Source organism: Mustela lutreola, chromosome 12 (genome assembly GCF_030435805.1).
Source record: "Mustela lutreola isolate mMusLut2 chromosome 12, mMusLut2.pri, whole genome shotgun sequence".
Lineage (NCBI taxonomy): Eukaryota > Metazoa > Chordata > Mammalia > Carnivora > Mustelidae > Mustela > Mustela lutreola.
This window is the reverse complement of record NC_081301.1, coordinates 71698437-71726246: the sequence shown is the minus strand read 5'-3', so window position 1 is coordinate 71726246 and position 27810 is coordinate 71698437. Positions and strand designations below refer to the sequence as shown.

General features: G+C 41.2%; 1 protein-coding gene across 9 annotated transcripts in view; it reads left to right on the top strand.

The window, feature by feature from the left end:
* Nucleotides 1–27810, top strand: part of AOPEP (aminopeptidase O (putative)) — a 333964-nt gene that overhangs the window by 41654 nt on the left and 264500 nt on the right. For 8 of the 9 annotated variants that reach the window (XM_059141103.1, XM_059141101.1, XM_059141102.1 and 5 more), the window contains exons 3-4: nucleotides 5834–6000; nucleotides 25994–26147. In XM_059141103.1, the coding sequence (XP_058997086.1) occupies nucleotides 5834–6000; nucleotides 25994–26147 (321 nt within the window). Of the gene's footprint in view, nucleotides 1–5833; nucleotides 6001–8650; nucleotides 8764–25993; nucleotides 26148–27810 lie in introns of those variants that run through there. The other variant, XM_059141109.1, reaches the window with a different exon arrangement.

Sequence of the window (27810 nt, the reverse complement as noted above, 5' to 3'; positions counted from 1 at the left end):
TTCACATCTGTCCCGTGAGCGTTTTAGCAACATGGCCGAGGTGCAAGGCTGTGTGTGTTGAATAAACACAGCTGCATTTACTTCAGTGATTACACATCCAGATAGCTGCAGAGCATATTTATAAATGTGCATAGATTTTCCTCCCCTCTTGGGGCACACGGTATGGGGAGAGGAAATCAACTCTCTGTAGTTGTCATTTATAGTGGTGGGAGCCATCTTGATTCTTGAATCACCATGTGGCCAGTATGATTTTCATGACTCCCCCCATGCCCCAATTTTTGTCACATGCCCCAAATTCCATCACTAGAGTTTTACCCAGTGGTTAAGTTTTCATCTCTTTTAAAAATATACTCATTTGAGATGCCTGGGTAGCTCAGTCCAGTTGAGTCTCTGCCTATGACTCGGGTCATGATCCCTGTGGCCTGGGATGGAGTCCCATATTGGGCTCCTTGCTCAGGAAGGAGCCTGCTTCTCCCTCTGCGTCTGTTCCCCCTGCTTCTGCTCTCTTTCTATCTCTCTCACAAAAAAATAAATAAATAAAACAATAAAAATAAATATATATATAGTCACTTAACTTTACATTGTTTTAGATGTTTGTGCCAGGATGTGTGACATGCACAAGGATATCAGGTTGTAAAAGCTCCAAAGGCTATTGCTTATGAAGTCATTGGTGCTTGGTGTGGGCTCATTGGGAAGGAAGGGGGGAGGCTGCATCTGAGAAAGAAGAAAAGTCCCAAGAATGGAATAGGCTGGAGCACAAAGATAATCTGTGTTTTCAAGAAATTTTGCCTAGGTGATGGTTTTCCCATTTGTGAAAACATTCCAATAAGAAAGCGATTGAGTCTTGTATCAGATGTGGCTGTATTTATAGATGGGGCTTTTACACTTTCAGAGTTACAGCTCTGGAGACCAGAGGGAAGTGTGGTGTCTCTCTCATTTGGATGGGGACCCCCAAATGTGGGGCATCCCTGTGAGATGGGGGCTGGCAGCACAGGCAGTGCAGAATTCTCTGGAAGCACAACAAAGGAGCAAGAAGTTTATTGAATATACTGCGGGGTGAGGCAGGCAAGACCACAAAAGAGAGCCTGTCTGCCAGGAGGTGGTGGTAGTGGTGGAGGGGAGGGGAGGTTGTACTTAAAGGGGGAAGGTGAGCAGGTATGGGGATGTATGGAATTTTCCATTTTGGGGTACCTGTGCCTCATTGTAAAGTAGCCCATTGGTTTGTTAGGGCTTATGTGTATTTTGGGTGGCCTGATGGGTCAGATGGTCACTGTGGGCCCTTTTGCCTTGCTCTACATTCCATTGCTCCAGCCTGTTGCCTAAAAGTGCGTCTGCAGAAAGCAAGAAAGAAAACACATGGATTTTAGCAGCAAGGTTGCCCCAGTAGTGTAAAGAGGAGGTAGCAGAAGAGACTTCTGAGGACAGCGGTGGGGTGGTGGTGGTAGGCAACAGCTTCTTGGGAGCCTGGACAGGTAACTAATCCCCATGGTGGGAGAATTCAGGTGCCCAGGGACAGTCTGGTAGAAAGAGCCTTTGAGAGGATGCCAGGGGGCGGGGTCAGGACAGAACTCTAGAATGAAATTTCTAGAGCTAGACAGACCACTTAGAGGGGAAAAATTGAGAATTAGAGAGGAAAGGATGGTGATAACATGCTTTTCAAATATCCAGCCAATGGGAGGAATTCCTTCCACACACACACCTGGATTTATGGGTGGCACCCAGACTCAAATCTGCTGGCAATCAATCAATAGTTCATAAACCTCTCATTCCTCAATGTTCTGTGATCGGTCCAATTTCAGACACAGTCCCACTGCTGAATGCTGTACTGTTTGTGCTTTAGAAAAATCATGATCTCTGTGTCCATACAAGTGTCCTCTGCCATAGTGTGTGCACAGAAAGCCCTGTATGTGCAAATTAAATAGGGACTCTTCTTCTCCCTTGTCCCTTCCTATGATCTTGCTTGTCATCTTGACTCTCTGTTTAATTGCTTTGCAATCCCTCTTATCGCCTGAGCCAGAAACCTGAGAAAATTCTGTTATCTACTACTGCATACAAATCACCCCAAACTTAATAGCTTAAAAGAACGAACATTTATTATCTCACGCAGTTTCTGAAGGTTAAGAATCCAGGAACAGTTTAACTGGGTGGTTCTAGAAGGCTCAGGATCTCTTACAAGGTTGCAGTCAGCTATCTGTCAGGGCCACAAGCCTCTCAGGGCTTGACTACAGATCGAAAATTCTTTTCCAGATGCATTTGCATGGTTGTTGACAGCCTCAGGTCCTCACTGCCTGTGGGCGAGAGGTCTCTCTTTCTGCTGCTTGGGCCCCTCCATAGCCTGTTTGAGTACTGTCTTGACATGGCAGCTGGATTCCCCCCAGAGCAAGTGATAGAAGAACCCCTAAAAAACCAGATTTTTAAATTCTCGGTTCTCAGGAATAACATCTCTTCTGCCACATCTTATTGGTCATATAGACCAACCCTAGTACAGTGTGGGAGGGTACTTCGTAAGGATATGAATACCAGGAGGCAGGGGGCATTGGAGGCCCACTTAGAAGCCAGCTGCCTGAGAGAGGCTTTCCTTCTCCCTCTTCTTCAGCAACTAACTAGGTCCATCTGATTCCTCCTCTGCAGTCTTTCTCAGATGTGACCTCATCTTAAGTCTGATTGTTTCTTCAGGGAACAGGTGTGGAGGCTGATGGGGGAAGCCTTGGGGACCATATACCTAAGGGCACAGACCAAATGCAACTTCATAGGGAGAAGGAGAGCAAACCTCTTGGCAAGCCAGTCTTTTGGGGAGGATTCATTCCCTGTGCGGGGAAGGGGATATCTGTAACATCAGAGTCACCCTATAGAAACCAGGTGCTGAGCACAACAGCAAGAGAGTACAGTTGCTTTCAGACTTGACCTAATCTGGAAATGTTGGGGTTCAGGGCCAACTGCCAAGGAAGAATTCTGGAGACCTCTTTTGTGCAAAAAGGTGGTTTCATTAAAGTACAGTTAAAGGGGCCATCTGGGTGGCACAGTTGGTTAAGTGTCCAACTCTTGGTTTCTGCCCAGGTCTGATTTCGGGGTTGTGGGATCAAGCCCTGTGTCAGGGCTCAGTGTGGAGTCTGCTTGAGTTTCTCTCCCTCTCTATCACCACCCCCCCAGTAAATAAATTAATTTAAAAAAATAAATAAAGCACAGAGACAAAACCCTGGGCAAAAAGGGCTGCACTTGAGTAGTGAGGACCGGCTGATTATATACTTGGAGTTGGGGTTATTAAAGACAAAGGGAAGTTTCCAAAAGGACTTTCATATGCTAGAGAAGACTCACAGGATCCTGGAGGCCTAGCTGGTGTCAAGCTAAGGTTGTTTTTCCCTCTAGCAAAGCATTAACATTAAGACGATTGGGAGTTTCTGGAGGAATGTCATACTCCGCCTGTTTCAAGTATTTGTCAATGGGCTGTAGGTTATAAGGGCACTTAATTTTATCTACATTTCCTTCTGTCTTTGTTCTCCGCATCACTAGGACTTAAGACCATGATATGAGATCAGCTCCCTTTTTTTGCCTGAAAGTCTTAGGAAATCTCTATCTAGGCAAGGGTCTGCAGCTTCCTTGTAAGTATCACAAATAGTTTAACTCCACAAGTCTACTTAGATCAGAAGTGGCTACTTAGATTGAAAGAAGAGCTCTTGAACTGACGAAAGTTGTGGGATCCATTCTGCTTTAGTGAGAAAGAAAGCCTCGAGTCTTAGCATCTGCCATTGTCAGAAGAAGCAGGAGTTAAACCTGCCATTTGGCCAGTGGGAATACACCCTGTTTCCACTGGGTGAGACCTTCTCTAAGGTGGGCTTCTGGGGAAAAAGCAAAACACTTAATAGGTAGGATTTTCAGAAGTAGGCATATCTTAATTACTTGAGCTGCTACAGCACCCTTCCCATTGGGTGCATCCACCACTACCAGCCCCATCTGGGAGGAATCAACCCTAGTAGGCTTCCTCATTAGGTTCTTCAACAGCCTGAGGCTGCACGGTTAACCAAGATTAAGTCAATTGACCAAGGCCCCGGGGGACCAAGGTGGGCATTGAGAACTCATTGGTGGGAGATTCAGAGTCTTCTATGAAAATTTGCTTTTGTTCTTAGATTTATCATCTTGGGATCAGAGGGATAGGTTTATGCCTAGAATAGAGGTCTGCTGTTTGCCCCCCATTGCCATTTGACATGTGACTCAGAGAGGTCAAGTCATTTAATAAGTTGGCCAGGACTACAGTCTCCTGAATCTTTCCTTGCCCCGTCTTAGACCTGTGAGTTATTATAGCGTGTACACTACTAGGATAGGTAAACTGCAACAGCGTGTTTGCTCTGAGGTCCAATTTCTGCTCTTGTTGTGATCTCTGGATGACAAGGAACCTCATTTCCCAGGATCCCCTGTCTTCTGCTTCCTACTAAGTTTGGCCCTTGTAGGGCAGTGGGAGAAAATTTGAGAGCAGGAGTTGGTGGAGAAACGAGGTATTTCTTCCTCCCTCCCTGTTTCCTTTCGCATCTCCAGAAGTGACTGAGTCTTCTCTGATCCCAGCACCCATTGGACAATCCCTACTGTGACTCTGGCTTCTGTCAGATGACCCCTGCTGCTGCAGCCCCTGCCAGCTCCTTCAACCAGAGGACTCACAGCAGCTACTTACCACTGTGGCTAATCCCTGGGTTGCCTCACTTTTCCCTGTTTGGCTTCTCACCTCTTCTATCACTTAGATCACCTGTCCCCTAAGTTAAATCACCTCTACTTGTTAAGATCCAGACTGGTGTGTCTTTTCTTTACTGGGCCCTGACTGATGAAGTTGGACCAGCATTCTGGATATTTGGATATTTGGGTCATAATGATGCTAATGAAAAAGGAAAATCAGTTTACCCAAGAGAGTTAGTGCTCTGCTCTGTTGATTTACTCTGTAAGTCAGGCAGATATATATAGAAATACTATATCGTATTTCTCATAGTTCCTGAAAAGCAAAAGGTGGAGACATTTTCTTAAGACATTTTCCTGGGGGTCACTCTTGTGCCTTCAACTCTGTGATATCAAAAGAATGGATTCTTTCAATCTCGGATTTTTTCCATTGCTGCCTTCTGACTTAATCACAGAAAGGATCATTCTTGGTATGGGTGGGTTTGTAATTTTTAATTATAGCAGAATGAGACTTAATGTCATACCATTTGGTTTCCTACACTCGCTTTGTAATGGCTCTACACTTGGCCTTTCCATCACAAGCCCCGTTGTTGTGACCTACAGTCCTGTTTATATGCCAACCCCTGTTCTTGGCCTCCACACAAGGATTCCCACAAGGGTTCCATTTGAGATGGTTGTTTCCAAGATTGGGGATATCTGCCCGCCAGCAACTGGATTTGAGACCACCAGCTTGTTTTTCCAAACATTAATATCTCGGTGATCTCCAAACATATTTTATTTTCCAGAATGTTTTCCAAAAGGTTTGTAAGAATGTCTCTAAAACTTTTTTTCTTTTGAAGGTGTAAGGGCCTAAGGGGAAGGACAAGGTTTGTATAAATTTTAAATTGGCAGACTAGTATTTAAAACTTTATCCAAAAAAATATTTTTCCCTTTAAAAAAAAAAAACCCTCTCTTTACATATTTAAGTAATTCATTTGGGAGAAATTACTACTCGACTGTTCACATAGCCAGCCCTTGGCAGTTTCAGTTCAAAATGCATTGAAACCAGTCAGCTATAAAGCTTTAAATGTTTTCTCTTTGAAAGCTCAACTTAACCTTCACTACCATGGTGGTGAGAAAAGTGACAACTCATTTAAAGATTCCCCCGTTTCGTTTCTTTGTCTTTCTTCTGCAGGCCATGTGTTTATACTATAGGATCTCCCATAAACAACAGGGCCCTTTTTCCATGCCAGGAGCCACCCGTTGCCATGTCAACATGGCAGGCTACAGTTCGAGCAGCTGCATCTTTTGTTGTTTTAATGAGTGGGGAAAATTCTGCCAAGCCAACACAGCTTCAGAAAGGTACTGTACATGTGTTCTGTGCTTCTTTCTGTAGTGTGCGCATACTGGACCCAGGGATCTAATACGCAATGTTTTTCTCAACTTTAAAAGAGCTCCTTTATGAGTTGGGTTGAAATGAACATACTAGAAGCATTTTGCCAGAAAAATGGCAGGGGATGGGGAGGGGCACTTGGGAATCGGGACAGGGGATGAGGGGCTCTTCATGCCCGAGTTATCAATGCCTAAATTATTTTAGGGGTTGCTCTTACCTGGTGGTTGGTGGGCCTTAAGTGGGTGGTCCTGGTTGAAGACTTTGGGACAGGCAAGTATGTCACGGAAACGCCGTTCATTACAGTTCACTTGTCTGTAGTTCAGTATGTGGGGCGCTAGAGCTACTGTTGGCTGGCCTGCTGGAGTTATCCTGCTAAGGCATCTCTTCTGCACACCACTGGCCCATTTGGCTCCTAAGTAAAGGTGTGTAAGAAAGATGGAAGGCGACTGCTAATGCATCGAGGTTTTGTCTTGCTTATGGCAATAATTAACTCTTTCAGTTGAGATCTGGAGCGGGTTAATGCCAGGTAAATTCTTACTGTGTTATTTCTTCATTTAAAATATTGTGTCTTCTCCCACGTACTTATTGTAGAAACTTTAGCATTTATAGAAAAGCAAAAATAATAAAATTATTTTTGAGAAAATGGTTGTTAACATTTTGCTTCCTTTCCTGCCAGTATTTATTTTTATTTTTTAATTTTTTTCCTGCCAGTATTTAAAATCTATATGTATGCTACATGTTACCAACTACATGTTACCATTTCAAAATGTTCATCCTGGCATAGAACAGTTTTATATTCCATTTATTTCATTCTAGTATATCTGAATGTTTTTCACATACTATGTATTTTTCAAAAATATGATTTTATTGTCTGCGTAATAATTTTATTGTATGAGCATATCAGCTTTTATGTGATGTTTCCATATTATTAGATATTTTTATTGTTTCCAGGGTTTTTTCCCCTCTATTTTATTGTATTAAATTCCTGAGAAGATAATTTGTTTAAAATGAGAATTAATGAGTCAAAGAGTTTTGAACACGTTTAAGGGTGTTGGTACATTTTTCAAGTTATTTTCCAGAAAGGTACCAATTTACACTCCTATGAGGGTCCCAGTTACTGAGAGCATCCCGTGTCTGTTGGGCAAGAGAAGGTCTCTCTTTAATTGGATTATTTCGATGATCAGTAGGCCCCACTTGTCCTCCAAGTATTCTTAACCATTGTCATTAACTCTTCACTTCCTTTGCCCATTTTTATTCTGAGGCCTTAGGGAGGCTTTCAAAAGTTTGTTTCATCTTTTAATTTGATTGGCTCTTTAAAAAAATAAAGATCTTGGAGCTTCCAGGTTGCTAAACATGAAGATGCTGGGAGAAAGTGCAGAAGCTCTGAGCCCTTCCCCGCATACCTTCTCCCCACATCTCTTCCCTCTGGCTGCTTCTGAGTTGACTCTCCACTGTTCATAAAGGCAGTAGAAAAGTGTACTCGTGAATGGTTTCTTTGGGGTTCGTTTCCTTCCAGGGACTCCTCTGGTCACAAACTTACATTAAGTAAATCTATAAGCTAGTTTCATATATAAAAGAATAAAATAAAATAAAGATATTAATCTTTTATGATGTTTGTGGAAAGTATTGTTCCCAGTTTATAGTATACCTTTTAATTTCATATAATGTTTTTGATTTATAGGAGATTTTAATTTTTATGTAGTCAAATCTGTCAAGTTTCTCTTAGAAAGTTTTGCTGCTCTGAGATTCACCATTTTGTTCTGATATTTTTATTTAAGTTTTAGTTTAATTTTTGTAATTTAACTCTTTAATTTGTTAGTAGTTTATTCTGGTCAGTGTTGCAAAATGAGAACTAAACTACCCCCCCACACACACACAGGAAACCAGTTGTTCCAAGATCATTAATTAGATCTTTGCTAACTTGTAATATCTCCTTTTTTTTTTTTAAGATTTTATTTATTTGACAGAGATCACAAGTAGGAAATCATAAGTAGGCCCAGAGGCAGGCAGAGAGAGAGAGGAAGGGAAGCAGGCTATCCGCCGAGCAGAGAACCTGATGTGGGGCTCTATCCCAGGACCCTGGGATCATAACCTGAGCCAAAGGCAGAGGTTTTAATCCACTGAGCTACCCAGGTGCCCCTCTCCTTTTTTTAAATTAAGTTTTTTATTTTAATTCCAGTATGGTTAATATATACTGTTATATTAGTTTCAGGTGTACAATCTAGTACAGAATTCAGCAATTCTGTACATTACCCAGTTCTCTTCATAAGTATACTCTTTTGATTTGTGATATCTCCTTTGTCGGAAACTAGATTTATGCATGTACTAGAGTCTTCAGTGAGTGTTAACTTGATTCTCAAAGTCAAGACAAAACAAGACAAGTAATATATATTTTTTTAATTTTTTAAAAAAATAGGTCACAAATACATGGCTCCTTTTTTTTTTAATAAAGATTTTTATTTATTTATTTGACACAGAGAGAGATCACAAGTAGGCAGAGAGAGAGAGGAGAAGCAGGCTCCCCGCCGAACAAAGAGCCCAATGTGGAGCTGGATCCCAGGACCCCGAGATCATGACCCAAGCTGAAGGCAGAGGCTTAACCTACTGAGCCACCCAGGCACCCCAATAAGTGGCTTCTTTACACATGAGCAAAGGCCAAGAAAATTGCAATAAAGTCTTCTTTTCACTCCTTATTTCCAGCTACCCAGGAACTGCCCCCCAAGGCAATCAAGGTGACCAACTTCTTATGTATATAGTATAGTCTTTCCTTTTTGTTGCACGAATCATCACATGCTATGCACATTGTTTTGTATTTTGCTTCCTTCTTTAGAATAAATTTATCTTATAGCAAATTTCATAACTGAACATAACAAAAAGCTTCCTCATTATTTTTATGACTACAAAGTATTCCATAAATGACTGTTTCACAGTTTAGTTAACCGATAGCTCTTGACTTCGCTCTAAATTAAATAATAAATTTAATGGGCATTTACTTCTCTCATCTTCCCTCACTCACATTCCCCAGTTTTAATTAATACACACAGATATTATCTTTATACTTTTTTTGTCTTCTGTCTTCTCTTCTAGGAATTATAATTACTGTTTTATATTTTCATTCAGTTTCAAACCATATTTGTAATAAGTATTTAGACTTTCTTTATTTTTGAGCTCTTAAATTTGAATCAACTCTTACTTGGGAAATGACATATATATATGTGTGTATGTGTGTGTGTACACACATACACACGTACATATATATTTATCATATATGTATTTTTAGGGGGGGAAGGGGCAGAAGGAAAGGGGGCAGAAAGAATCCCAAGCAGCCTCCACGCCCAGCATCGAACCCAACATGGGTTTGATCTCACAACTCTGAGACCATGACCTGATCCAAAATCAAGAGTCAGATGCTCAACCAATTGAGGCACCAAGGAACCCCAGTAATTTTTTTCTAGAAGTGTGGATATTTCTGAGCCCTCCCATACTTAGGTTGGCTTTTTATTGTATTCAGTTATGAGCAGTCCTTGGCTAGTTATTCTTAGGACTTTTTTTTCCCCTGCTAAACTGACTCAAACCTTTTCATTATTATCCCTTAGTATTTCTGAGGAAAAATCTGATATCATTTTTTAAAAAATTCTTTGAAAGTAGTCTGATTTTCCTGCCTGGAGACTCACAGATTAAATTTTTTAATTTATGTAATTCAAAACTTCCTAGAATGTAGCTAGTTGTGAGGTACCATTTAAAAAAAATCAAATTTATTAAAGTATGACTTAAATATAATAATGTACTCACAGTTTAAGTATTGTTCATGAGGTTTGGCAAATATATACACCTATGTAATTAATCAGCACTCCTATGAAGATGTAGACTATGTTTGGTACCCTGGAAATTGCCCATGCCTCCGCCATCTGTCCAGTCAAACACTGATCTGAGTTCCCTATCTGTAGATTACTTTTACCTCTTCTATGGGTTCATATAAATGGAGTTATTCCGTTCATATAAATGGAGTTATACTTTTTTGTGTCAGCCTTCTTTGGCTCTATGTGTTTGTGACATGTATCCATATTGTTATAGGTAGCAATAGTTTATTCTCTTTTAAAGAAATTGATGGGGGCATGTAGCAGCCTCAGCATATGACCCTGATTTCAGTGTTGTAAGTTTGAGCCCCACGTTGGGGTAGAGTTTACTTAAAAAAATTTTTTTTAAGAAATTGATGAATAGTTAATATGAATAAACTGCAAGTTTTTTGTTGTTGTTGTTTGTTTTTAATCTGCTCACCTGTTGAGGGAAATTTGCATTATTTTTGGCCATCGCAGAATATATGCTGTGGATATTCATGTATAAGTTTTTTTGTGGATATCGATTTTCATTTCTCTTGGGTAAATACCCAACAGTGCAATCACTGGATCATATATGTATATTTTAACCCTGTAAGTATCTGCCAAACTAGTTCCAAAGCGATCGAATCATTTTTTTATTCCACTAGCAATGTATGAGAGTTTAGCTGCTGTGTGTCCTAGCAAACACTTGGTGTTGTCAGTCCTTTTAATTTTAGCCCTTCAACTGGGTGTAAAATGCTATCTCCTTGTGTTTTAATTGCATTTCTCTGATGGCTAATGATCCTGAGCAACTTTTCATGTACTTATTGTACATTCGTAGATCTTCCTTTAAAAGCATCTCCTCAAGTCACTTATTCATTTGCTTAAAGTGGATTTGTAAGTTGTTCTGTTATTAGATTGTATATACTGTATATATATTGTACTTTATATGCTCTAGATACAAACCCTCTGTTGGATGTGTGTATTGCAAATATGTTCTCCCAGTCTGTATAGTTGGTCTTTTCATTTTTTACTTATACTCTCTACCACTGATTTTCTAGACATTCTGTTCTTTAGTAATTACAGTACAGATTTGTTACTGTAACAGTTTCTTGTAATTCTTCCTCATCTTTTTTATCATGTTGCTTTGTTGTCTTTTGATCTTACTCTGTTACACTGTCTCAGCCTGATGTCTTCTCATGGCTTTTTTCTGTTTTTTCATAGAAGACATGTCTTCTTGTATGATAATGGGAATGCTAGTTTCCTAAGATCATTTTCATTTCTGTAGTAAATTGATTTCTGAGGCTTGTTCTTCCTCTGAGTTCTTAGAACAATGTTTTCTTTCTTTTTTTTTTTTTTTTAAGATTTTATTTATTTATTTGACAGACAGAGATCACAAGTAGGCAGAGAGAGAGGAGGAAGCAGGCTCCCTGCTGAGCAGAGAGCCCGATGCGGGGCTGGCTCCCAGGACCTTGGGATCATGACCTGAGCCGAAGGCAGAGGCTTTAACCCACTGAGCCACCCAGGCACCCCAGAACGATGTTTTTTTTTAACCTTTAAGCATTTTTTCTTAAAGTGCTCATGCCTTGCCTCTTTGGTATGTACCAACAGACAGGAGAAAGTACATGGATTTCCCTTCATTCCGGTCACTGTCCACTTGTGTGCGGCCTGAAGCCCTCTCTCTGTTCATCACATGCAAGGCTACTGAAGTGCATGGCTCCTTTATCCAGGCTCTGGCATCTCCTTGCCAGTTGTCTAATGAAGTTCTGCTGGGCTCCCATAGGATCTTTTTCTACCCTCCCTATTAGGTTTTATGACATGCTGACTTCACTGAGTACATCAAACACTACAGTCTCAAACAGGCACTGATACCCAGACTCTGCCATCAGACTCCATTGCTGTTACTGTGATTTACTTGTGATGACTGCATCTCCCAGGATGCTGTGTGGCTCTCCCTACCCCCACCCCACCAAGGCTACATACTTCCTCATTCATGATTTGGCCCTGCAGTTATGAAGTAAAGGTTTAGCAAAGTTGAGCATTATTTATCTTTTTGGTGTGTGTGTGGGGGGGATATCTCCAGATTCACCGGAGTTCACTTAAATTATTTGTATCAGAATGATATTTTAGAAAGTATAAATATAAGACTAGGCATAAACTCTTGTATATTATATGTGTAATATTACATATTATAATAATATTATATAATAACTCCTATACATCTCTAAAGCCAAAATAAAATATAAATTAAACATAGACCAAACTATTAAATCAATAAAATTCAAATAAGCAACTCAGTTTTAATGGAGAGATGAATATTTTGCTGCGATAAAATTGTCCCTCACGATATGAATGTAGTGCTGACAGCTTCATGAAGGTTCTTTTGAGATTATTGTGCCTCTTCTACCCTGAGCCACATTATGATCTTTTTCTCCACCACTTTTCTTTCATGTGTTGTCAAGCTTTTGTTTACACGGCATACTGTGATGTCATCTAGCCTTTACTCACCAAAACGACATCCTTATGTTCTTTTCTCATTATCTCAATAGTTAAAGCAGCACTGCATGTCCCTGTGCAGTCATATGCACTAATGCAGATGTGAACTCTGAAATTTGGTAGTACCCGATTATATCTGCATGATCCAACCTCCTTGTGAAATCTGGCCCACTGCCTGTTTTTGTAAATAAAGTTTTATTGGAACATGGCCATTGCCTATGGCTGCTTTCATGCTGCTGTGGCAGAGCTGAACCATAGCAATAAAGACTGTATGGCCTGCAAAGTCTAAAATATTTATTAATTAGCCTTTTACAGAAAAAAAACCTTCTGACTCCTTTGATATCTGTCATTGTCTGTCTCTTTGAAGATTATAAAAAAAAAAAAGAATTGACATTAAAATTTCCATGGAAAATGTTCATACTTGCAGGAATATGTCTGTGGATCTCTTTCAGAATTAGCAATTCAGGGCAGAGTTGTAACAAAGCAGATGCTAAATTGTGATTTGCTTACGTTCATACCACTTAAATTTATGCGATAGCATGGGCTTCCATTCATACTACTGACACTTATGCGATATGGAGCAGACTTTACCAATTTAAGTGGAGGGAGGATTGAGCTAGATGAGGAAAAAACTCTGTGCCTAATATTGCAGTTCCCCTGCAGTCCACAGCTGGGGTTTTTCAAAGGACAACCAGGAAAGAGTACTAACAGAGCTCTTTGCCAGACCCAAAATGGCTGTCCTGAGGATGGAATAATGTCTCCAAATGTCTCTGCACTCCTTAGAGAAAAAGGGTATGTGGCTACAAGATGATACTACTTCCTTTCCAAGTTATGTTTTCTAGATTGTAGATTGGTCTCCTAGGACCTCCACTCTGTTGTGCACAATGCCCTTTAAAATGATGAGCTCTCCTTTAAAACTCTAGCGGAAAACCCAACCCACAAGTCACAGTTTCCATCACAATGACACATCAACATGATTAGCACATTTGCCAGGCCCCAGCTGATTTCTCGGAAGAAGCAAAGCACCTGGGAGCAGCATAATGTGATGAAGCAGATACTAGTGACAGAAATGACAGCAGCCCTTGGGCAGGGGACAAAAATCAGAAGACGGACCTCTGAGTCCTTGCTACATGGGGGAAATCCTTCCTCCTAGCTGTTTATAAAAAGAAGGCTGATGGTTTAGATTGTAGCTTGATGACCATCATAAGAATTTTATTAGCTCAGAAGTCACCCACCTTTTTTTCAAGAAGGCTACATCAAAGCTATAGATTTAGATTGACTTGTTTGGTTCCTTTATTATTTAACTTCCTTAGCATAATTGAATTTGGGCAGGCAGAAATGTTAGCCTGTGTGTTGTCCTCAGCCTCTATTCCCTGCCGAAATATAGCTCAACTATTAAGCACAGAGACCCCATGCCCAAAAAAGTACTCTGTATGTAATAGGTGCTTGATACTTGGTTGAATAAATGTGTTCTGAATGATCGGGTAGAAGTAATATGTTCATGGAAGGAGCATTTAGAAGCACTACTGAGGGGCGCCTGGGTGGCTCAGTAGGTTAAAGCCTCTGCCTTTGGCTCAGGTCATGATCTCAGGGTCCTGGGATCGAGCCCCGCATCGGGGAGCCTGCTTCCTCCTCTCTCTCTCTGTCTACTTGAGATCTCTGCCTGTCAAATAAATAAATAAAATCTAAAAAAAAAAAAAGAAAAAAAGAAGAAGCACTACTGAATAGTAACAGAAATGATTTGGGGGTCATTTCTGTAGTTAGGCTTCTGCTTAGAGTTTATACCTTTTCTCTATGCTTAATAAATAGATTTTAAGAGAAAAAACTGCAGACTACATTCCTGTTTTTCCCCTGTTTGGCAATTCTTTTGTTTAGTTTTTTTTTTTTTTTTTCAGGGTCTAATTTAGTATATTCCTACTTCCTAGAAAAATAAAACATTCCACTTGTTTTTCATGGAAAGCCTCAAGTAAATAAAACTAACTTAAGCTCCTTATAAATGTAAGAAAAGAAGCATATGAACAAGTGAAAGGTGGTAAAAACTATATGTGCCCTCACAAAGTATCTGATTTCATTTTTGTGCAAAAGTAAGAGACTGTAGACATTACTTCATCCTGGGCAAAATGCTACTCTGGCCTGCCCAAGACTAACTCTGACATTCTCTCTCTTGACTCTGTGTGGGAAATTCCAGGAAAAAGCCAAGATTTCAAGGTCCAGACCCTCCTGTGTGCAATTGAAAGCCAACTTTCTTCCCTTTTAATGGTTCAAAATGAGCAATACTATTTAGACTGCTCCCACAGTATGCGAGCAGGAATTACGTAGAAGGAAATGGTAAAGTAAAAGACATTTAGGAATGGTTATGATTAAGAGTTTTCACCACAAAGAGAGAATGCAAAGTAGAGAAAGCTTCTTGTTTCTAGAACTGAGGAAACTTTATTCTGGGCACATACATTATATTTCATGGGGTAGGAGTATGGAGTGAATGCATTCATCTTTTCTCTTTAGAAAGTTACTGGTGATTGAGACAGTGTTCTGCTCTGTTAACCTCCCTCATGAAGTCTCACATCAGGCCCTGGCACTTTCCAAATCTTTGTCAGTTTGTGATTTGCCTTTGACTAGTTCTTTCTTGCCCTCCTCCTGTTGCACTTAACCATATTTGCCATCCAGGAAGGTCATCATGATTTCTTTTGGATAATGATGATTCTGGCAGGCATGTTCCACTTCTTTTTGCTATGGGTTTTTGTCTTAGGCTTGGCATTCATGGATTTTCTCCTGTGAGCGAAGTTCGAAAGTGTACCTGTGACCATCTAGAGCAGTAGGATTTGGTGTCTGGTTTGCTGACCCACTTGATACTTAAGATTAAGGGGAACCAAGTAATTTGTGTCACAGGTCAGAATGGTGCGTGAAATTTGGAAGAACAATTTCGGAGCTGCATATTCCTTTAGGGATTCATTATCCACGAGGGAAAACCTCCAAATTTATGGAGGTGCTTAGAGCTCTCAGCTCGGTAGGTGGCGCTCTTTTACCTGGTTCACAAGAACGATCTTGAAGGTCATTCTCTTCTGGGTCTCCTGTGCCGCAGGCGGTACCATGTTCAGGAAAGCTGAAGCCCTGCTGGGTGGCATCGGTGCTTGAGAAGCGGTGGCATGACCTGGCACATGGCCTCGGTTAGGCAGTCCCGGCGCATACCAGTCCAGAGCATTCTTACTGTCTCCTTTGTTCTGGTGCCAGTTCCCGCCCTTGAGTAACAGCAGAGAAGAGCTAACGAAAGAGTCACGCCATGGGTATTCAAGAGGGTGGCACTAACTCATAAAACCAGAACGTGTTGACACAGCAACTACAGAATAGTGAAAGAGAAAATACTGGGTTTTGCTGAAAGACCCGAGTCACTGGGCTAGGAAGCCAAGGGAAGAAGAGCAACCCAAACTGGGACCTTGACCTCTTTTTTGTGTGTCTGTTATTACAAGAAATACATAAGATGTATAAAACATGCACATTGTGAATGGTGCGACTATCTACATTTACTTATTAATACACATTTTCTTATATACATATGTTCCTGTACATATTAAGCATCTTGAATTTGTGATACAAAGATATGCCAGAATCATAAAATAGCTTGTTGTATGGAATGGTTTGGGCTGCAAACTCTGAAGTTAAGAAGAGTGGCGAGAGAAGGATTCAGTGATGAGGTAGGAAACAAGCAATGACTACAGAAGGATTGAGGAAAGAAATCTGATATGTTAAGTAAAAGCATGTATCAATTCGATGTTTCCAAATGCTTCATGTTATTTGTCTAACCTACAGTGCAAGAGTTTAAAAGATAAAGTGAATGCTTTTAGTAGGAAGAATTTAAGAGCCTGTCTTAATTTTCAGTGAAAACAATAACTCTTTACATACAGAAAATTATGTGAGATGTTTAACTTTGCAAAGATAAATAATCTGCTTTTGCCCCTGTAGAAGCAGAACGGTTATGGGTGCTGTGGCTGTACTTTTGCAATGTGTTTTGTGAGTATTTCCAAGACTCCCCTAGAAACAGGACAGTGACTTAACCATCATTTTGTCTTTACTTTATTATTCGTAAATAGTTTGTATATATATATTAATTTTTTTCTTTTCATAAGAATGATACTCCCAAATAATTGGGAAGGTTTTTCACAGAAAGTTTTTTCTTTTTTTGGCAGAAAAGTTCTCTCTCCCAACCGTGGACTGATTCCATCATGTTCTTCCTTTTTTCCTCTTCAGTCTTCCTCCCTTAGAAGATAGAATCTTCAAAAATATTCATAGGGCAGGTTTGTTTTTTTTTTTAAATGTGATACATAAGAAAATAATTAAGGTAATTGTTTTAACACTGTCTGGTAAGAAGAATTTTTCAGAGCTAAATTTTAAACTGCCTCTTGTGATTGGAAAAGTAACCCATTTCAAATCCTTAACCTACCCTACAAAAAATACAGTGATCTTGTGTTTTTTCTGAAGAAAAGTACAGGCCCGTTTTGGTCAGGAACATGTCTATTTGGATCTTGTAGCAGCTGTTACTGTGATTATAAGAACAATCCTTGATACGAAGTATCTCTGTCTTTCTAGTGAGGCAATCAGAGTATAAGAATTTTCCACCCTAAATAAGTTCCAATTTGAGAAGGTGGTGTAGGGGTATTCAGGAACTTTCTGAGGCCCAGAAGGGAGGCGAGATGGGTGGCTGCTCAAGCCTGTTGGGTTAGGGAGTGCCACTTCCTCTAGGCCCCTTCCTACCTCCTCCCTCCCTGTTAGTCTTGCTAATGAATCCCGCCTGGCCTTGAAATCATCCAGTGGTGTGATGGGCTTCTGGCCTTTGCAGAGGAAAAACTCTGGGTTAATTCAAGTACAGCGTGTTCTCTTTGTTTTGCAGCTGGTGTAGCAAGGGAGTCTAGGGCAAGTGGATTGAATCAAAAAGGAAAATGAAGGCATTCACTGTCTATTTCATCGAGGATGGCTCATTTAAAGTAAACACCATTTAAATAGTCTCCAAATGGCCCATTCTATATGAAGTCATACAGGATGCCCCCTTTGGGCTGTCATTCTCCTTTAAATGGATCGCTTTGTGTGCACTGCGTTTTAATGCCATTCAACCTTAAACCCCATATGTGGGCCTCATCAGGCCACAGGCTTCAGTGCACATGTGGCAGCCATACCTTCAACATTCTTTGTCTCTGCCTCCAGACAGTCAGCCCAAGCAACAGGGGGAAGGGAGTTGTAAAGACAACAGCAGTTAACATTTCTTCAACACTTATTATGTACCAATTACTGTGTCTAGTGATTTCTCCGTATATTATCTAATTTAATCCTCACATAATCCTAGGGGGTGGGTACTACGATGATTCCCTTGTTACAGGTGAGGGGATTGATGCATAGAGGGATTAAGCAGTGTGACTGGTAAGTGTGGCTTTAGGAATTGAACCCCAGCAGTCAGATTCCAGAGCTGGAGCTCAATCAATGGACACATTCAGAAGAAATAAGCTCTCATCAATTCTTTTCTCAGGGTAGGCTTATCCCAAACAATAGCTAATCCAGAAATTATTTCTCTTTGTCTTTGGAATGCATGCTCTGCTTTCTGCAGGCAGAAGTTCTACCTTGTTACTTGCCCTTTTTGCAGTTGGGTTTGAGGATGAGATCAGGTATTCCTTGAGCGCCTAGCTCTCTGTGGCAGTGGGCAGTCTTCATACAAGATTGGGCTCAGTGGAATAATCCATCAACAGACAACCCAAATGAGGCTTTCCTACCAGACATGCCCTCATAGTAAGATAGTAAAAACCTCCCCCAGAGAACTGGAAGCATTCAGTTGTCACAGCAGTGGCTCCAAACGTTCACCCAGGGTTGGGCAAAAAGCCCAGGGCTGGACAGCTTTAGGGAACTTCTGTGAAGGGTCCAAATAGGGTCTCTGGGAAGTGTGGTCCTGGCCAGTTCCTTTTTGCCCTTCCCCCCCATTGATCCGCCCCTGTTTAACTGGTACTTGGTAACCTAGAAAACCTTTTTTTTTTTTTTTTTGCTGTGAAAGCCTGAAGTCTGAAACAGTTTATTCCACTTGAGCTCTACTAAGTAGAGGAGCTTCGAGAATCTTAAAAAATAAAAAATCTTGAGGGTGGTATAGAAGAAAATCATCTTGAACATTTAAAATACGGGTTTGGGTGATGTTTTCCATACGTGCCCCCCACCCCCATCCTTTTCTTTCCATTGCTTAACTTCAGAGAAGACGACAAGGGAGCAATGGGAGCTCTGAAATATTTTTGCTGGACCTAACTGAGGTTCTGCTACCACTTTTGCTATCTTACTCCCAAACTTCAGGTCATTTAAGGTTTCTGCCTTGAAAAGAAAAGAGAATAGAGGAGAAGAGAAAATTAATGTCATTTCTCTCCCCTGCTACATTTCTTTATGGCGTCTTCTTCTTCTTCTTTTTTTTTTAAAAAGATTTTATTTATTTATTTGACAGAGAGAGACACAGTAAGTGAGGAAACACAAGCAGGGGGAGTAGGAGAGGGAGAAGCAGGCTTCCCGCTGAGCAGGGAGCCTGAATGCTGGGGTCATGCCCAGAACCCTGGGATCATGACCTGAGCCGAAGGCAGAAGTTTAACAACTGAGCCTCCCAGGTGCCCCTCTTTATGGCTTCTAATGCCCTCCCCACATCCCCTCTAGGATACAGATATTCTGATAAAGGCCCTGGGACAGGATGTGATTTGGGCACTCTCTGTGACCTTGTGCAGGCATCTAACAGATACACCTTATTCCATTAGCATTGTCCTCTCTGGAAAGCAGTTCTGGTTCCTGCTGTTTCCACAAATCTCTTCTTGCCCATGTGCCAGATGTACGGTACCAGAACCGGAGGGACAGCAAAAATCAGATCAACACTTTTGATGCAAATTGTAGGGAGAAAGCCTACTGTGTACACAGTTTCATTCTTTTCCCTCCCGGCTTTATTGAGATATAATTGACATATAGCATTGTTTAGGGAATACAGTGTCATGATCTGATGTGTGTATATGTTGCAAAATGATTAGCACAATAAAGTTGGTTAACACATCCATCACCTCATTTAATTATAATTTCTTTGTTTTGTTTTAAGAATTTTTAAGATCTACTTTCTTAGCAACTTGCAAATACATGATACAGTATTATTAACTAGAGTCACCTGGCAGTATATTACATCCCCAGAACTTATTTATCATATAACTGGAAGTCTGTACCCTTTGACCCCCTTCACCCATTTCTCTGCCACATCCTCTACCCCCCAACTGCTGTCAGTCACCAGTAATCTGTTTCTATGAGTTTGATGGGTTTTTTAGATTCCACAAATATGTGAGATCATTCACTATTTGTATCTCTCTGTCTGACATATTTCACTTAGCATAATGCCTTCAGTGTCCTTCCATGTTGTCCAAATGGCAGGATTTCCTTTCCTTTTTCTTTTTAAAGATTTTATTTATTTATTTGTCAGAGAGAGAGAGCGTGAGCACAGGCAGATAGAGTAGCAGGCAGAGGGAGAAGCAAGCTCCCTGCCAAGCAAGGAGCCCGATGTGGGAGTTGATTCCAGAACGCTGGGATCATAACCTGAGCAGAAGACAGCAGCTTAACCAACTGAGCCACCCAGGCATCCCAGAATTTCCTTTCTTTATGGCTGAGTAGTATTTCATTGTGCATATATACTGCACTTTCTTTATCCATTCTTCTGCTGATGGACATGTAGGTTGTTTCCATGTCTTGGCCATTGTGAATAAAATTGCAGTGAGCATAAGAATGTCGAAATCACTTTGAGAGAGTGATTTCATTTCCTTCGGGTGTATACCCAGAAGAGTCATTGGTGGATCATATGGTAGTTTTATTTTTAATTTTTTGAGGAACTTTTGTACTGTTTTCCATAGTGGCTGTACCAGTTTACATTCCTAACAACAGTGCACAAGGGTTCCTTTGCTCCACATTCTCACCAGCACTTGTTTCTTGTCTTTTTGATACCAGCCATTCTGACAGGTGGGAGGCAGATCTCATTGTGGTTTTGATTTGCATTTCCCTGATATAATAAGTGATATTGAGCACCCTTTCATGTACCTGTTGGCAATTTGAATATCTCCTTTGGTAAACTGTCTATTCAGGTTCTTTACTCATTTTTAATCATATCTTTTGCTATTGAGCTGTATGAGTTCTTTATATATTTTGGATATTAATTCCATATCAGATACGTGGTTTACAAATATTTTCTCCCATTCTGTAGGTTGCCCTTTCATTTTTTTAAAAAAAGATTTTATTTATTTATTTGACAGAGATCACAAGTAGGCAGAGAAGCAGGCAGAGAGAGGGGGAGAAGCAGGCTCCCTGCTGAGCAGAGTGCCTGACGTGGGGCTCGATCCCAGGACCCCGAGACCATGACCTGAACCGCAGGCAGAGGCTTAACCCCCTGAGCCACCCAGGCGCCCCACCAGTGTTTTATTCTTTAAAGCGTTTTTTTAATAGGCTGTTGTTTGTTACTTATCTCTAAATTGTCTCTTTCTTCTTAGGTATATTTTATCATTTTCATATTACCTCAGGACCAAAAATATTATTCTTTTTTTCTTAAGGTGAATTTAAGAAATTAATTTCTTAAGATGTACTTAAGAAATTAATTGACTGATTATTGTAATATTTTTATACTAGAAAGGCATATGTTCAAAGAGTCAGTTCTGTTGGGTTTATTTTAATTTAATTTAATTTAATTTTTAAAAAGATTTTATTTATTTACTTGAGAGAGAGATTGGGAGAGAGCGCAAGCAGGGAGGAATGGCAGGCAGACAGGGAGAGGGAGAAACAGGCTCCCTGCTGAGCAGGGAGCCAGATGCGGGGCTTGATCCCAGGACCCTCAGATCATGACCTGAGCCAAAGGCAGATGCTTAACCCACTAAATCACCCAGGAGCCCCAGTTCTATTGGGTTTATTATACTTCTCCCCAAAATAGCAGTCTTCAGTACCTCTATTGTATTTCTTCTGTTTCAGAAGTAACCACTTTTACCTGTTTTATTTAGCTAATTATCTGGTGTATATGTCCATGTTGTTCAGTAAGATGCATGATGTTTGCATCATGCAAGTAAGTAAGATGTTTGGGGATGATAAGGATTTAGCTCTCTCCACCCTACCATCACACACATACCCCTTCCCCAAATCCCATCATCCTGATATAATTAATATCATAACCTTGATTAGATCAGTATTCTTTATATTATTGTATCTATGCTGTTAACAGTTGAGTCTTGTACAACTTTGATTACATTATTATTTCTGTACATGTTCTTTTTTCATGGGGGCTACTCATTGTGTTATTATTTGTTTTTCCTATTTGCGTGGTTTTCTAAGTATTTACCAACCCCAGAGGCTTTGACAGTTGTTTAAATCTGCTAAGATGCTCAAATATATCAAGTTTTCTATCAGTTTGCTCCTCCTAAAAAAAAAAAAAAAAAATTGCTCCTCCTGAAGCAGCCTCTCCCCAGGCTCTGGAAGGTGCTCTGAAGAGCAGGGTTGCCCTCTCTGCTGGGCTGTAGCTGGCTCCTGGGATCTCACTTCTCCATTATTCTACAGGTTCCCTTTGCTTCTCTCCTGTGTTGGCTTGTTCGCCTTCCTCTTGGTTTACTATATCTTTTTGAAGCATATTTTACATACTTAAGTAGCTTCCAGAGAATAGAATACGTGGGAGGTGAATTTTTGTGAAACTGCATGTCTGAAAGTGTCCTTATTATATGTGATTTTTTTTTTCCTCTTTCTGGAAGCTTGTGGAATCTTGTCTTTGTCCCTAGGGTTCCAAATTTCATAACAATATATCTCGATGTGGATTGATTTGTATCCAGTGTCCTGGGTGTTATATGCCCTTATGAAGTTGGAAGCTCGTGGCCCCTTAATTTGGGGGAATTTTTCTCAATTTTTTTAACTGATGCTTTTCCCCCTTCTATTTTCTCTGTTGTCTTTTTCTAGTACTTCTATTACTTGGATATTGGACCTGCTGAGCTTTTCTACTTTTCCCTCTTTTTTTTCTTTCTTTTGCTCTACTTTCTGGGAGACTGCTCCAACTTTATATTCCATCTCACACCTTTATTGAGTTTTTCTTTTCTTCTGTCACGTGTTTCATTCTCTTTACTTTGGAATGCTCCTTTTGTAAATTATACTGTTTTTATTTCAGCACGGCAATATTCAGTTCCTACTGGGTATGTGTTGTGGTGTTCTCTGAAATTTTCTTCTCCTTACGTGACCAGTGACCTTTAACTTGCTTGTTTCTGTTTGTTTTGGTCTCTCAGTGTCACAGCAGCGGCTTTCTAGAGGTCCTGGAAGTGCTTGATTTGTCTGTAGGCAATTAGGAACGGGACTAAAATGCTGATGGGAAGCTCTGAGTGCTTGTGTAGGGCTTCTCAGCTGTGAGTTTCACCTTAGGCTGATCATAGGACACCTCGGAAGTGAGTCTCCTTAGTTGTCTTCTCATGGACTATTTAGCGTTTTTTTTGTTCCTCTGCCTGGAGGGTAAAAGCCTGATTGCCTGCTTTCAGGGAACCAAATAAGAGAAGATGGCTGGTGGTCTCAGCATCTGATATGCATATGTTCATCGAATCCCATTCATTTGCCGTCAATTGTGCTGTTTTCCCCCCTCCTCCCCCTCGCACCGCCCCCAATCTGGAGGCCCTCTCTCTTACTCTCTTTAGAAAGTGAGTCTCCAGTTATTTGCTGGGGTTTTGGGGGATGGGGAAATAGGCCACATTAGCGGTAGAGATTACTTAAAAATAAAAATAATTTTAAGAATCCATTTACTATCCTTTAATTGGGTTTGGGGAAGAAGCAAGCATAGCCTCATGTGTGCAGTCTTCCATTTGTACCTGAAAGCCTCACCATTGCTGTTTAGTTACTGATGCCCAAGTGACTGAAGCTTTTAAAAGGGAAATTCAGTGGCCCATGGTAAACGCTCCAAAATAATCCTTCAGGGAAGGAATGACCAGACCACAGCGCTTTGAGTAAGAGAATTCGGTTAGTCAAGATTTTTTCTTCTAAACCGAGGCTGCTGAGAAGGTTTAGTTCCTCAGCCGCAGCTCCTTTCTTCTTCCATCTGCACCCTCCCTCCAGACCTCTCATTGTGTCGCCCCATCCAGACTGAAGTTCTTGTGGGACAACCGTATAGAGAGGCATCAGACTGCAGAGGATGAGGTCCTGAAGGGAAGGTGGAAAAACTGAGGGAGGGGGCCTCGGGGCAGTGCGTCCTGTGGGATCCACGTCAGGCTTTTATCAAGACTGCTCTGACTGTCTCTGTGCCCTTCTTACTGGCTGGGGATCAGAGCGGCAGTGCTCTCTAAAGCCATGGCTTTCTTTCAAGCTCCAGAGAAACTACACACATCACTGGACTGGCTCCAACATCACCGGATTTGGTTGTCTCTTTAAAGAGGAGCGTGCCTTCAGCTTCTTAGCTGTGGCAAGAGGGATCTTGTGTGGCTGTTCTGACTCCAGAAACAGGATGACCTCACAAGCATATCTACCTCTGGGATAGGTGTTCAGTAGTTTCGAGCCTGCCCTTCTATAGTCCTTCTTCAAATAGCTCCTCGAGTGACTTCAAAACTTGATGTCATGTCATATTGATTCAAACTTGATATCATGTTTTTTCCCTTATGTTTAAACCTTTGTTTCCTATTGAAAATTTTGTTTTTCCTTTCTTTTCTTTTCTTTCCTTTTTCCCTTCCTCCTTTCTCTCTCTTTCTTTCTTTCTTTCTTTCTTTCCTTCTTTCTATCTTTTCAACAAATATTTATTGAGTAGCCATATCTGCCAGGTCTGGGGATTGACACAGTCCCTGCCCTTGTGGGCTTAGGTCCTGGCAGAGGCCCAGTGGAAAGTCTTGGGGCGGTGAGATGCAGCAGTGGGAGGTACAAAGGGGGATGGATGCTTCCTAGTTTTGGGCAAAGAGGCCCCGGGAGGTGAGGGGCGGTGGCCCGAATCATAGTCATGCCCTTTCTGGCTGATGTCTCCCTGCTGCGTCCATGCAGCCATTAAAATTTTGTTTTTCACTGGAGGAGTTCTGTAATGTATTTCTTTGGATCTAAGTTAGTATAATTTCAGGGGATAATAAATAATGACCCCTCCACCTTCCTGAGTTCAGAATTAGTTGTGAGACAAAGAAGATAAGCATAAGGAGATAAAAACCGAACCTTTATTATTGATTTTTACTGCCAAAAGATTTTGAAAAATGTCATGTTAGGTCTGTTGGCCAATATGGGCATGTTATTATTTTGACCCTGTATTTGACCTCTTATCTACTCACTGACCTAATTGGCAATCATAGGTCACTCCATGAGTGTCTGACCATCTAAAACTTTTTATCAAGAATAAGAGGAATAGCTCCTATAAAGGAGTTAGTGAGAAGCTGAAAGAGAGGCTAGAGGTATTTGTGTAATGGAAGTTCCCTCAATGTAAAGTTCCTTCCCTCCATGAGGAGAGGAGAAGTGTGTTCCATAAACGTGGTAATATCAATTTCCCTGAAGGCACACCATCAATTTATAGCAGATGTTCAGGAAGAAAAAAAAATACTATATTAGATCAGGTTGTATGACACATTCAGATTTCAGAAACATTAAAAGCATTTTCCCATCTTAGAAGTCAGGAAGGATAGTGTTATAAGCGATCAATCATTTGTTCTTTTGGTAAACACCTTCACTCCGTTTGGCCTGAGTGGTGTGCACACCTCTGCTGGGGCGGGGAGCTCCTGATGAAATTCCAGGCCTGTTACAAACGAGCTGGGAGTCCTTGGCTCCCCTGAACCTCTCTATAGGCCTGGTTTTCATCTGCTTAGTGAGGAATCGGGGACCAGCCCAATACATGAACAGAGAAAAAGGATGAAGGATAAACTTGAGCTTCCATAGCTAATTAGTTTCAGAGTTGGGACCAAAATCCAGGTATCTTCCTTTTCTAGTCTCATTGTTCTCTACCATGTCCAGTTGAGACTGATTCTTAAATCGAATGTATACAAAACAGTTTAGCACCACAGAAGTGATTGCTCATTTGTTCATTCATTCATTCATTTACTTATTCATTCAACAGAGCATCATTTTTGGTGCCAAATACTGTGCTAGGCAATAAGTATGAAGAAAACATGGTCTTGGGGTGCCTGGGAGGCTCAGTCGGTTAAGCTTCTGCCTTCAGCTCAGGTCATGATCCCAGGGTCTTGGGATCAAGCCCCGCATCAGGCTTCCTGCCTCTCCTGCTCACTCTGCCTGCTGCTCCCCCTGCTTGTGCACACAGTCTCTCTCTCTCTGTCAAATAAATAAATAAAATATTAAGAAAAGAAAACATGTTCTTGTCTCTATAGCAACATATAGCCTCTGCCTTTACGTGTTTGTAGCCCTTACGTGACCACCTCAAGTACCATCTTTTACTTATAGCCTGACTTGAAGCACTTCAAACTGATCCCAGGTCTTCGAGGAGTTACAGACCTCGTTGGCTGCCCCGAAATAGTCAGCCCTTTGTGCTCTCCCTAAGACCTGTAGTGATACTCCTGCCGTAAGTAAGACCCACCCCCAAGAATAGCTTGTACCATCATAGCACACAAGTTCAAGTGCCTAAAGAGAAAAACTATAGAGTGAGGTCCAGAACCCTTTCTTGGCCTCATTATGGTTCTTTCTCTCCTTCTGCTTCTAGGGTGCACAAGCTGGCATTACTACGTCACCATGCCAATGCCAGCCTCCACCTTCACTATCGCAGTGGGCTCCTGGACAGAAATGAAGCCAGAGCTCTGCTCGTCCAAGGATCTGGCAGCAGAGAGATCCCTCTCACCTTCTGAGACTGACTCCAGGTTGGTATTTGGGAGCTTGCTGAAAAACAAACACTTAAAGGACCAGTATGATGCATTTATTCCAAGCACTGGGAACGTGAGTCATCCCTGCTGAGAAGCTAGACCAAAATATGATTAAGCAAAGCAGGAAAAACCCTACTGGGAGGATAAGAGAGTTGAGAGGCAGAAACGTGGGCATATTATTCATGCAGAAAGAAAGAGAAAAGGAGGACATATGAAGTCCTCTGTGAAGTCAAGTGACATAATTTTATGTGTTGGGGTAAGTCAACAGAATCCTCAGACTCAACATTTTACCTCCTTTATTTTTTAACTTTGGTCTTTAGTGCTTAGTTGGTCAAAAACACAACTTAATGAAAAGGGGGTGCTTGTCTGTTGGATCACTTTGTGGGCCACCTGCTGTTTAGGTTCCCGGGACTGCTGTTAGCCGTTCATTTGTAGGGATGTCCACTTCCCCCACTGCCCAGTGGGGCTAGTCAGCCTGCTTTGGGGCACCAGACACGTGGTAGCTGTTGCAAGGTCATGGGGCTACGAGTAACCTACTGGCTCAGAACTCTTATCTTCGGTAGCGATTTCTTCTTTTTTCGGACTGATCAGAGCAAAATCTGTTTCAAGTTTTTAAAAAGCAACACAGGCTACTGGGTATTCACTTGCAGCCTCCGCACACGTTTAACAATTTCTAACTTCGAAAGCCATAAGAGAGGAGGGGAATGTCTGTAGGAAGTACAAAGTGTTCAAAGTGTGGGGCGTTGCCTCATATTCATCTCTAGGACTTTTACACCCAGCTCAGTTTAATCACTTTTCCTGTTTACACAGAGTCACTAGGTCCAATACCTTCCGGAGGAGAAAGCCCAGGGTAATGGTACAGATGGCTAGCTCATCCTGGAAGACCAACTAAGACATGCTTTGTAGCTCAAATTCCTTTTGTGCCGGTTGTGTTTTGCCATGTTGCTTTCCCTCCTCCCGCAATGGCTGCAGTGGCTGGTTGGTACTATGAGGACAGAAAGCTATTAAGCCCCCTCCTGGGACAGGCATGTCTTCACTGCTTGCATTTTGCTTTTTGGAGGAAGGGAGGTAGTTTCCACTTCCTGCTTAGTAACTTGGCTATTTTGGACTATCTTCCCTGAGCCATATAAAGTATCCTAGGGTTTTATTAAAATCCTTGGATTTTATCTATGCACACTTGAGAGAAGAGGAGAGTTGTGGACAGAAGTGATACATGTCACTTTCACATGGAAATATTTAATTGCATGTAAGACCCTAAGTGATCCCTTCCCCTGACACTGAGCTCAGAATAGGCCTCATTTTGCAATCTCAGGTAGCCCAGATTTCTGTGTGGGGAGGACAGGTGCCCTGGAGAATTACTTGGATCCTCAGTGGACTTGTTATGAGCAAGAAATAAACTTTTTTTTCGTTAAGCCACTGAAACACTGGGGATGTTTATTATTCAATGTCTTCTAGCCCATCCTGAATTGATACCAAAATCACTGGATGTTTGAAGTCAGGGAAAGTCTTTTTTCTTTCTTTTTAAAGATTTTATTTATTTGACAGAGATCACAAGTAGGCAGAGAGGCAGGGGGGGGATACAGCCTCCCCGCTGAGCAGAGAGCATGATGTGGGGCTCCATCCCAGGACCCTGAGATCATCACCCAAGCTGAAGGCAGAG